Source organism: Hyperolius riggenbachi, chromosome 5 (genome assembly GCF_040937935.1).
Source record: "Hyperolius riggenbachi isolate aHypRig1 chromosome 5, aHypRig1.pri, whole genome shotgun sequence".
In the NCBI taxonomy this organism is placed as follows: domain Eukaryota; kingdom Metazoa; phylum Chordata; class Amphibia; order Anura; family Hyperoliidae; genus Hyperolius; species Hyperolius riggenbachi.
In genome coordinates, this window is record NC_090650.1 from 32,922,615 (window position 1) to 32,935,214 (window position 12,600).

The following is a 12,600-nucleotide window of genomic DNA, read 5'->3' on the forward strand; positions in this document are numbered from 1 at the left end:
CTAATAGTAAAGATATCTAGCAACACATCTACATATCTGTCACCCTCAAGTCTTATCTCCACAACACATTTTAGGAGCTTTCTTCACCCTATATACACATTTTTTTTTTTTTATGTATAAAAGAGTCTAAAGGTGCCCATTAACAATACAATTTTAGCTAACAATCGACCTTCCAATCCGATAATTGTGATCAAAATGAAATGATCAATCAAACCTGATGACGGGATAAAAATATTAGAAGATAATTTCAGGCAGTGTTTGTGGTCGATTGGCATCATCATCAGTATCCGATCTGATGGAACGTCGATCATTTGCTAAATTGAGTCATTAATGGCACCTTTTAAGGTGGCCACTAATGATACAATTTGCTGAACGATCGATTACGGACAATTCTTCTTATGAAGGATCGTAAAATGGTTTGGGACTGCTAATGGACAGAAATCTCTTAACCCATCTGATCAGATTGATGCGAGCGAACCGACATTCAGATTAATTTCATTAATCTGATCGGATTGGTTAGGACATTTTTATCCATTGGTGGTCCTAAACCATCATTTACGATCATTCATACGGAGAATCATTTGTAATCAACCGTTTAGCAAATTGTATCATTGGTGGCCACCTTTTAGACATCCATGTTGGGTAGGCGCGTGCTTCCCAGCTGCAGATGTACTTGTCCTTGTATTAGAGTCAGGGCTGGTTTAAGTGGCTCTGGGGCAAACTGAAGCGCCGGTCCTGATTAGAGTCAACACCGTGTACACATGCTACAAGATGTACCCTGTCTCTTCTCACAGGTGGTGATGTACTCTAATGCCTGGTACTCACCATGCAATTTCCCATCAGATAGATCAGGAGTCAGGAACCTTTTTGTCTGAGAGAGCCATAAACACCACATATTTTAGAATGTAATTCCGTGAGAGCCATACTATATGTTTCAAACTGGGGCAGTAGGGCTCATGTCCCTGTTGCCATGGTGATGTGTATACAGTTGATCCTCCTGGCAGCGGAAGTGTCAGACACGTCTTCAGCTTCTTTAGGGTTTCAGCAACATCAGCAATTCCCCCGAGAGCCAGACAGGAGAAAATACAGACTAAGGCCCAGTTCACACTGCATGCGTTGCCGTCCGGATTTCGCCAACGCGTGCAGGAGGGAGACACGCACGACATCAGAAAGTGCATAGACTGCACTGTCTGATGTTCACACTGCATGCGTTCCGGACCAGTGCGGTCTGCGGAGGCATGCTGCAAGCATGTTTTCCCAAGACGCGTGGCTGACCCATTCACTTTCAGTGAATGCAATCAGCCACGCAACACATCCAAACGCGGATGGCGTGCGTTCGTATGCATTGCGTTCCGAACGCGCAGCCATCTGCGTTTGATGATGTGAACGGGGCCTAACAGCTTGTGCAATTAGCTAGCTGGCGTGGGGGTTGATTCACTTTGTTGGATGAGATCCCCACACTTTGGCCAAATAGGCTGCCTGTTAAGTGACAGACAGCTTATTGGGCCAATCAAAGTGCGGGGATCTCGTCCTACAAAGTCACTGGACTTAACAGAGACCAGAGTGGGACAATTGGAACAGCCGTTAGTTTTGGGGGGAGAGCGAGTAAGTTAGTAGTGCATGCTACAGCAGTATGTTCCTTGCACTGCCACACTAAGCTGCACTGCTTGAGCACTGTAGCTTATTGAATCAACCCCTACTGATTTGTCTGTGGGCCAGATGCAGCCTTCAAGAGAGCCACATCTGGCTCCCGAGCCATAGGTTCCCTACCCCTGAAATAGATGGTTTGATAATTTCCGACAGATCCGATCGGATTTCCCATTGTTTTTCGGATCGATTTTCTGATCACTTCTATGCAAATCATTCAGAAAAACGATCGGAAATCAGATTGGACCTGTCGGAAATGATCTATTTGACCCATCTATCTGACAGTAAATTTCATGGTGTGTGCCAGGCTTTAAAGGACACCTGAAGTGAGAGGGATACAGAGGCTGGCATATTTATTTCCTTTTAAGCAATGCCAGTTGCCTGGCTGTCCTGCTGATCCCCTGCCTCTAATGCAGGTATGTCAAACCGGTCCTACGAGGGCTGATATCCTCACACGTTGTTGGCACAGCTCAAATGAATTGATGGGTGTGAATCAGGAAAGGCGTGGTCCATCAGGTAGAACACATTCCTCTCTTTCTCAGTCCATCCTAAACACTGGCATGGATCTGGCCCTCCAGGCCTGGAGTTCCACACCTGTGCTCTAATACTTCTAGCCACAGAAACGGAACAAGCATGCAGATCAGATGTCTCTGACTGACGTCTGAGGCCTCTTTCACAGTAGGATGTTGCGTTTTGATGCGACGTTAAAGTCGCAATGCAAATTAAAACGCAACGCCCCAAAAAAGTCGCAACGCAACTTAGTGCCCTGTTATTGTTGCATACAGTAGAGCATACAGGCAATGAAAAGTATGCTTCCAGGTCATTACTGAGCATGTGCAAACAGTCCAACACAGCTAATAACATGTATAACGCACAGCATGCAGCACTTTCTAGTAGCGCTACATGTTACACACAAATGCAACATGTGCACTGTGAATGTCGCACAGAATTAGTATTGCTGTGCGTTAGTCTGCGTTGAAACATTTTCTAGCGTGTGACTTTAACGTCGCACTGTGAAAGAGGCCTGATTGGATTTAGCACATGCTTGTTTCAGGTGTGTGATTCTGACACTACTACTGGTGCAAGAAAGATTAGCAGGACAGCCAGGCAACTGGTATTGTGTAAAAAAAAACATGGCAGCCTCCGTTATCACTCACTTCAGTTGTCCTTTAGTTAGTAACTGCAAGAAAACCAGTGCATACAAGCAGTCTTCAAGAATGCAAACTTGCATGAGTTATAAACGACATTAGTTATATATTTTTTTCCCCTAACTATGACTAGGACTACTAAATACACACTTGAAATAATATAGGAGTGAAAAATGTTATGAACCACATTAGAGATATATACGTTTTCTAATGATGGCTAGTACTACTGAATATACATTAGAAATCTCATAAGACTGCAAACTGTTACAGGAGTTATGATTGACATTACATACAGTATACAGGTAGTCCCCGACTTACGAATACCCGACTTACGAATGTCCCGCCCATACGAACGACATGGATTCTGTGTTTCCATGGGAACAAGTCAAAAAATGTTTTCCCAAATTGGGCTTGTAGTTTTTGAGAAAATCAATTTTCAAAGAAAAAATGGCATTTAAACTTGTATAAGAAGGTACAGAGGGCAGAGGTGACACAGAGGGGGACACTGGAGGCACAGAGGAGTGATAATGGACAGAGATGACAGTGTTCTGACTTAGAGGGGAACTGAAGAGAGAGGTATACGGAGGCTGCCATGTTTATTTCCTTTTAAGCAATACAAGTTGCCTGGCAGCCCTGCTGATCCTCTGCCTCTAATACTATTAGCTATAGCCCCTGAACAAGCATGCAGCAGATCAGGTGTTTCAGACTTTAAAGTCAGATCTGACAAGACTAGCTGCATGCTTGTTTCTGGTGTTATTCAGATACTACTGCAGAGAAATAGATCAGCAGGGCTGCCAGGCAACTGGTATTGATTAAAAGGAAATAAATATGGCAGCCTCCGTATACCCCTTACTTCAGTTCCCCTTTAAGAACAGATTCAGGTTAAGAACAAACCTACAGTCCCTATATCGTTCGTTAGCCGGGGACTACCTGTATACTATTTCTAATTATGGACACTTGATAATAAAGATACAATATTTCTGACATGTGAGAACCCCCATGCTAAGACTGAGTCACATGCTGCTTGAGAAACCTTCAATTGATTTTCACATGGCTAAAGCCTGGTATGCACTTTTAATTATGATTGGCCAATCACTGACCAATGTTACCACCTTCATGTACTCTGAGGGTTTACCTACACAATCTGTTCATGGTATTTAATATCTATTAACACTCATACTACATGGAGTTGATAAAATTGGTCAGGGATTTGCCAATCCTAATTGAAAGTGTGTACCAGGCTTAAGGATTGTTTCAAATGGACGTCTGCAGCAGCCCGGCGTCTCGTTGCAAATGCTTTTCTGCAAGCTTGTCAGGCGCAGTAAAAGACACGTGGCGAGGCAATGTCGGGGACCGGGAGCCAGCGGCGGAGAGCGGAGGTGTGGCGAGGGACAGAACGGCTGCCAGAGGCTGGAGGAAGCCCTGGGTAAGTAGTTCTTTGCATACTATTACTTGCTTGATGACTCTGGGACTCAAGTGGACTTGAACTCTTGCACGGGACAAAAGGAAAACATAGAGAATTTTTTTTTTTTAAGGAATACTGTAGGGGGGTCGGGGGAAAATGAGTTGAACTTACCCGGCGCTTCTAAAGGTCCCCCACAGACATCCTATGCCCGCGCAGCCACTCACCGATGCTCCGGCCCCGCCTCCGGCTCACTTCTGGAATTTCAGACTTTAAGTTCTGAAAACCACTGCGCCTGCGTTGCCATGTCCTCACTCCCGCTGATGTCCCCAGGAGCGTACTGCACAGGCCCAGTATAGTCTGTGCCTGCACAGTACGCTCCTGGTGACATCAGCGGGAGCAAGGACACGGCAATGCAGGTGCAGTGGTTTACCAGACTTTAAAGTCTGAAATTTCAGAAGGGAACCAGAGGCATCGGTGAGTGGCTGCGCGGGCACAGGATGTCTGTGGGGGACCATTAGAAGTTCTAGTTAAGTTCAACTCCTTTCCCCCGACCCCTCCCCCCCTTACAGTATTCCTTTAAGTTTGTTTTGGATGAAGTTGAAGGTTCTTGAAGCACATCAGAAGTATAATCCGATATTATATTGTCTGTCTTTGTATCATATTGTCTTCTGAGTCGGTTATAAAATATTCATCCGGCGGCATCTGATTAATGTCTCTTGACCGGTAAACTCTGATATTACTAAGACTAAGTGCTGGACCAAACCATTCATCAGGCTTACAGAACACCCAATGTGACTTGACACACTTATCATAAGGCGTTCCTCCGCTTTCAGCATAGCATGTGTTTTCCACCGGGTGAGGGACACAAGGCTCGTCCCAGAGAAGAACTCCACAGTGCTTGTGTTTCATTGCAAAGCGATATTGACGTACTCCGCCAGGTTGCCCCACGACGGCATCTGTCTGCCAATCGATATACATACCGATTGTCCAGTGTTGCATTTTGTCGAAAACTGGTTTCAAATCCATATTGCATGACAGCCAATTACCGTAGGCATCTCTCATGAATTCTCTCCATTCCCCGCGGGTATTGCAATCTCTTAGTGGGAACGCAGCCATCTCTTCCTTCTGCTTTTCTGAAGAGAAAAAACAAACACGATTATCACGATAAGCAATGTGGGTAGACCCTGACTTACCAGTGATCGGCCTGAAAATGGGAAATTTGATTCTGTGGGAACAACTTAAAAAAAATGTATTCAGGAAGACCTTGCAGTCTTTGAGAAAAATCGATAAAAAAATAAATAAAAAAATGTTTTAAACTGGTAAAATGACATTTTGCTATGGTACACAGGGGGACAGAAGTGGGAGAGAGGGGAACATTGCAGGCAAAAGGGAACAGAGGTGACACGGAGGAGGACATTGGGGGCACGGGAGGGGAGGGGGCATGAGACAGATGTGGCAGAGAGGGGGGGAGTGGAGGCACAGGGGAACACGGTGGCATGGGAGGGGGGGGGGGCACAAGACAGATGTGGCAGAGAGGGGGGCAGTGGAGGCACAGGGGAATGGAGGTGACACAGAGGAGGTCACAGGAGCCATATGTGTCAGGCACGGGTGGCACACTGGAGGCACGTGGGGGCATCGGTGAGGTGCACGGCACAGAGGTGGCATGGTGTTTCGTCTTATGGACAGATTTAGGTTAAGAACGAACCTACAGTGCCTATCTTGTTTGTTAACGTGAACCTGAGGTGAGAGTGACTTGGAGGCTGCCATATTTTTTTCCTTTTAAGCAATGCCAGTTGCCTGGCTGCCCTGCTGATCCTCTGCCTCTAATACTTTCAGCCATAGACCCTGAACAAGCATGCAGCAGATCAGATATTTCTGCCATTATTGTCAGAACTGTCAAGATTAGCTACATGCTTGTTTCTGGTATCGTTCAGACACTACTGCAGCCAGATAGATCCGCAGGGCTGCCAGTCAACTGGTATTGTTTAAAAGGAATTAAATATGGCAGCCTGCATCTCACTCTCCCCTCGGGTTCACGTTAACCGGGGGACTATTGGAGTCTGTAAAACAAAAATGGATCTGCGTAGAAAGAATCTTACCTTGGAGGTCACTCCTGTGATTATTATAACAGCCCCTGTAGTTAGTCACCAATCTGTTGGCCGAGGAGTTGTTTCAGGTATAAACAGAAGAATCGCTAATCTGTCTTTCCACTCGGTTTAATTGTTCGGCTGTAGGAGAAGTCTTATAAGATTGCTATCTTGGAATATGGCAGCTGCAGTGAGATTGTTCAGTGAAAGTGCTGCGTCTTGTGAGACTGCTAACAAGGAATAGATCGCTCTTATATCTCTGTGCTGAACATGAGGCACATGCTGGGCTCAAACGCCTCCTCCTCCTAAACTGGCAAAAGATGAACGTCGCCACAAGTAAACCTTGAGCTGCTACTGACCAGACAAGAAACATCTGCTTCCAGCCCACAGCGGCCCTCAGTCAGGATGAGATGTGTACCACTCTACAAACCCTGCTGGATAGACAACATGTCCTTCACTTGAGTGAATTGCACTGGACAATTATTTTCTCAGACATGGGCGACTAATTGGACGAGTATTGTGCAAGTTTGTGTGTAGGGAACCATAAATCAGCTTGTATCCAAACAGTCCCAAGGTTCCACAGTCAGTCAGGATGAGATATGTGCCGCTGTACAACCCATGCTGGATAGACAAAATGGCTGGACAAATATTTCCTCAGACAAGGGCGACTAATTGGACGAATTCTTGTGCCAGTGTGTGGGTGTCTGTAGAGAAGCATAAATCGGCTCCTAAGAGCCCCAAAGTCTTCAAGGTCATATGCTAAACATTCAGCTCAAACATTGTCCACTTTTCTTCCATATATCCATATATCTCCCTCCATGAATGGCCAGGGTACTCCCCTATTAATAAGCATTACAGATGGCCCAGCAAGCTCATGGTGAACCAGAACTCCCAGGAGTGTGTAGGACAGAGGTCCCCAAACTTTTTCGGTCAAGGGCCGAGGTCAACATACTTCAGACTGCTGGGGGACCGGAAAATACATAAAATGATGCTGAAAAACATTACATTGAATCTAGGTATGGATTCCCCTCAATCATGCCTGGGAGAGAACTCCCAGCAGCAGCATTCAGTCATGTGGCGCCCGAAGGAACGTTTTTGTGCACCAGACTGTGAACAATACCCAGGGGGCAACCTGCCATCCAGTTGGATAGCAGTGTCACAAATTACTGCTCGCTGGCATCTACAGTATGTGGATGGGTGGTGCCAGCACGGCTATTCTATACGTGAGCCACCGATATTTAAAGGTGCCGTGGGCCACATCTATAAGTTATACATTTGGTGTTTGGGGGCCAGTGAAAAAGCCTCAGGGGCCGCATTTGGCCCACAGGCCTTACTTTAAAGGCCCACTGGTGTCGTTTTATGGGACAGATTCCATCTGGTGTTCCGTGACCCAAGTGTTTGGGGTTTCTCCTCAAAGTGCTGTCTAAAAGCGAGTAATCCTGAATGTAATTTTACATTCTTAAAGGAAACCAGAGCTGACTAAATAGAAAAGTGTTATTACATACCTGGTGCTTCCTCCAGCCCCATCGGCACAGATCGTTTCCACGCTGCCGTCCTCAGCCTTCTATGGCGCCGGTACCGGATCCTGTCACTTCCTCCAGTCGCGGCCAGTCTGACGCAAGAGAAGTGCGTCATCTACATATCTCTCCAGCGGCTGCTGGAGAGATACGTAAATAGCACACTTCACTTGCCTCACACTGACCGCGACTGGAGGAAGTGACAGGACCCGGTACCGGTATCCTGGTTTTTTTATTATTATTATTTTTATCGTTCCGGAATGCTGGAAATGTTTCTTCAATTTTTCTAAAGATTGATATGGTGTGTGTGTGCTTCCATTCATTTGCCAATAACCTTATTACTATTTATCACACCTAAATGATTTAGGTCTTGGTTTTTTTTCAGGACAAATTGGGCTTTTAGTGAGTAATATTTTTGTTTAGGAATTACCTTATTTTCTATGCATTTTAAAGGGAAAATTAAGTGAAAAAATTGAAAAAACACGGTTTCTCCATTTACATCCATTATAGCTTTACAATAAACAGCGCTAACTATATGTTAAACCCACAAGTTTTGTTTGCTTATCCATCCTGGTTATTACAACAATTAGATTATGTTCCTAGTACAATGTATGCTGACAATATTGTATTTGGAAATAAAGGTGTCTCTTTTTCTGTTTTGTGGTTTTTTTGCTTGTACAGTATCGATGATTACAAAACCTTATTTGCAAAAATAACAGTAATATACCCTCATGGCATACATATTTAAAAATTCCTAAGATGACACTATAGTTATTTTCTTTGATATTCTTTCACTTTGTTTTCATTTTACAAGTCTTAGTTTTGGTACAGCGTATACAAAATTTGTATTGCTTTTGATTCCATTTGTTACTAAAAAAAAATACACAAAACATAGCACTTAACCCTAAAACACTCTAAAATCTATTCTTCTACTTATCACGGTTAAAATGTTACCCCATATGTCTTGTGTAGCTATACTAATACTTACCCAAGTTTGATTATAATTTTGAAAATTAATTTTAATGTTGGATTGAGTTTGTACCTATCCATTTCTCATGTGATGTGAGTTCAAACTTTAAAACACACCAAAATGTATTCTACAACTTGTCCCGTGTAAAATGATACCACATGAGCCTTATTTAGTAACAAACTGCTTGTGCACTCTCCACAATTACACTGGACGTGTATACTCGTCCAGTTAGGCTGCAGTGGTTAAGAAAGACACAAAAGCAGGCACAAGGGCAGGCAGTACACAGTCTGGTTATAGATTATAGGACACAGGACAGGTAATGTATAGATGCACATTACAGCACATATACATTACATACATACGCACACAGCGTAGGGGGTTTCGTCACTCGCCATTACTGTCACGCTCCTGATTGAGCAAGTCGGCCCTACATCTTGCAGCATGTCTGATCGACCGGTTTCGGCCTGAAATTGGTCACATTGTTGGTCGGGCAGGCACAGATTTTCTTCTGATTTTGATTATAATTGAAATGGATGGTCGCAATCGGCCACCAAGTCGTCTGATGTACTTTACCAGTTACAGCAAAGTCACAAGCTGCAAGACTTCTCTCTGGCACGGTTTACTTCTTGGCACCTCTTATGATAATGCACATGTGTGTCTCTTGAACAGGAGGTCCTTTTTTGTTTTCCCCAGTTGTGTAATGTTTTTGTATTTCCTGTTCCTCTCCCAACAGGTCTACGCTTCTTAAAACACGTTCCAATCGTGCAGATCAACCTGGACGGCACAGGAGTCACCTTACAGGGAGTGTCTGAGCTAATGGGCAGCTGTACCAGCCTGACCAGCGTGAGGACAGCCAACCTGCGGCTCATCCCATCCGATCAGGTCTCCGACGAAGAAGAGGTCAGCTGAGGATCTGACGTCCCCCTTGGATGATGTCACCTCCATGAGTGATGTCATCACATGTGCAAGTAATGTCATGCTGATCATAGGAGGGAGCCACAGGACTGATCTGTGATGTCATCATCTATGCGGATGAGGTTGTGAGGCAATATCAAGAGGACCCTTTTCATCAATATAGGAGCTGTGATAGAAAGGCAACTCCAGCAAACACTGATTACTGGATCCTGGGTGATTGGGTGGATACTGGGTGGGTGGTTGGATGGATTACTTCACTACTCACAGGTTCTGTGACCTGATGACCAGGTTTTGCTCCTGGCACATTTGTACCTGCTACAGATGCTCCAAACTAGGTATTGGATACAATTGTGGGGCTGGAAATTCTCATGCAAGGCAGTACGATCAGACAATGTTCCTTACATTGGTGCTGCTTACAAGTAATTCCACTAGAACAAAAAGAAAACTGAAAAGCAATCAATGTGTCACAGTTTTAAAGGGGCTGCAAAGGTGGACAGCTCTCATCTGGATTTGTGGGATGTTTGCTTGGAACAGCTGTAGTACGCATGTGTCCTTTTTAGCGGGCTCTGGCAATGGTGATACAATGGTAACGCGTTTTGCAGGGATTCTTCCCAGCTTCATCAGACTGGCTGGGGAGAATCCCTGCAAAATACGTCACCAGTTAAAATGGGCCTGAACTCTTCCACAGGGCAGAAGAAAAACATAGTGAAATGCACCCTGTATGTATTTAGAGAGTTTAGCCTGTCTAATTGCCCCCCCCCCCCCCCCCCCCCCCCCCACTGTAACTGTAGTTTGATCTCTTAGCTGTCAGCTAATTTGTAAACACAGAATGTTAACTGTATGTCTGCTTCCATTAAAGTAGCAAGTAGACAGACTGCAGATTTTATTGCTGGATTTGTATGAGCTGTAACAAAGAAATGTTTTTTTCTTTAAATATTGTTATGCTGTTGCCTATCTTTTAGATTAGAGAGGAAGTTCTGAGTTCAGGTCCACTTTAATAAACCTCAGATTTAAACCTAATGATCTCCGCTTGTCTGCATGCACACGCGCTAGCTAGAAACACGAGTGCAGCGGGAAGGCTATGCGTGACAACCAGCCTCTGCACACACAGGGCATCTCTGCCTGCCGCTGGATTGCCGGAGCCCGGTCCACGGCCGCTAACAGGGACACATGCGTGCAACGGCTGTTCCAACAGCCCACCCAGTGATGAGCTATGGATGAAATCCGAATTAGTTTCTTTCAGATTCCATTCTCCTAATTAGTGCACCTGAGCGGGTGGGGGGGTTAAACGTACCCAGCAGCCTTCTTCTTTAATCCGTCCCACGGCACATCCCACGCTGCGTTCCAAGCTGTGGTCACGTGACTACAGGACGGGTTAAAGAAGAAGGCTGCTGGGTAAGTTTCACCACAACCCCTCCCCTCCCCCCCCCCCCCCCCCCAAAACATGCCGCTCAGGTGCACTAATTAGGAGGATGAAACTCATTTGGATTTCCTCCGACTCTGATTTGGAGCTCATCCCTGAGCCCACCTATCCAGATGTAACTAGGGGTTGGCCTTTCCACTGCCTGTGTGGGAACCCATCAGTGACTCTAGGGTTCTTCTAGTTACACACAGGAGCTCACTACGCTGCTCCCAGCAGTTTGCAGAGGGGGCCTCTGAGTCTGGGGCAGGGGAATGTTCTTGCACTTGCTTGCAGGCCTGCGATCCAGCATGTGGGGTGTTTGCTGGAGGAGCAGCTTCATACTGTAGATTTTATCATGTACAGAAGAATTCTTTAGGCAGAGATTCTATTTTGTTGACATGTTTACAGTTTGCCGGGGGAGACGTCGCTGATGGCTGATCGCTGAGCTCTCCCAGGGAATAAATCTTTATAAATGTATGACTGTCTCATTTATCTGCTAATGCCACATCCAAAGGAAACGAAAGCACACAGGAAGTGAGAGGGATATGGAGGCTGACCTATTTATGTCCTTTTAACCAATGCACATTGCCTGGCTATCCTGCTTATCCTCTGCCTCCAATTCTTTAAAGCCATAGACCCCGAAGAAGCATGCAGATCAGATTCTTCTGACTGAAGTCCGACTGGATTAGCCGTATGCTTAGTTCAAGTGTGTGATTCAGATACTACTGCAGCCCAAAAAGATCAGCAGGACTGCCAGGCAACTGGTATTGTTTAAAAGGGAAAAAATATGGCAGCCTCCATGTCCCTATCACTTCAGCAGCCCCTTCCCCGGGGGATACTTGCCTCGGAAGGGGGGAAGCCTCTGGATCCTAAAGAGGCTTCTCCCATCCTCTTCACCCTCTGCGATCCAACGCTAGCAGCTCCCGAACATCGGCAAGGTAAATCCCAACCACGACCCAGCGCAGGCGCAGCCGGCTTCCCGATCGGGCTCAGACGAAAATAACCGAGTCACAGTAGAGCGGACCCGATCGGGCTCAGGTATCGAGCAGTGTAATAACAGCACAGGAGATTTGGGTGCAGCCGGCGCCACCATAGACCGTAATAGGCATTACAGCTATAACGGCACACAGAGTGTAACTTCGGTGCCGTCAGAAGACAGAGCTGAAGTTACTTTTAAAACAGTAATTTGGCCGCCAGCAATAGCTGGAAGCCAAATTACATCATTCTGCACCATCCACGTGGACCTGGAGGGGGAATAGTAATTATCGCCACCAGGACTTGTGCAGCAGCAGGATCAGCCATATATCGGCTGTATCCTGCGCCCAGGTCTCCCGGCGGCGAGTTCTCTCATACGCTCAGGTATTTCCTTCGGAGCCCATCAGAAATCTGCTACTGAGCCTGCGCAGGATCGTGATAGGTAAATATGGCGCAGGATTGCGGTAGGTAAATATTGCTTGTCGGCTGTATTTCAAAGGCTGCCAGCACTGGATTCCTTGTGCTTGATCTGAT

At 45.7% G+C, this 12,600-nt stretch overlaps 1 protein-coding gene across 1 annotated transcript in view; it reads left to right on the plus strand.

The window, feature by feature from the left end:
- LOC137518099 (uncharacterized) overlaps window positions 1-10,450 on the plus strand; it is a 67,146-nt gene extending 56,696 nt beyond the window's left edge. The window contains exon 18 of the mRNA XM_068235418.1: window positions 9,508-10,450. Within this exon, the coding sequence (XP_068091519.1) occupies window positions 9,508-9,683 (176 nt within the window). The 3' untranslated portion in view covers window positions 9,684-10,450. The remainder of the gene's footprint in view (window positions 1-9,507) is intronic.
- Window positions 10,451-12,600: the final 2,150 nt, after the last annotated feature.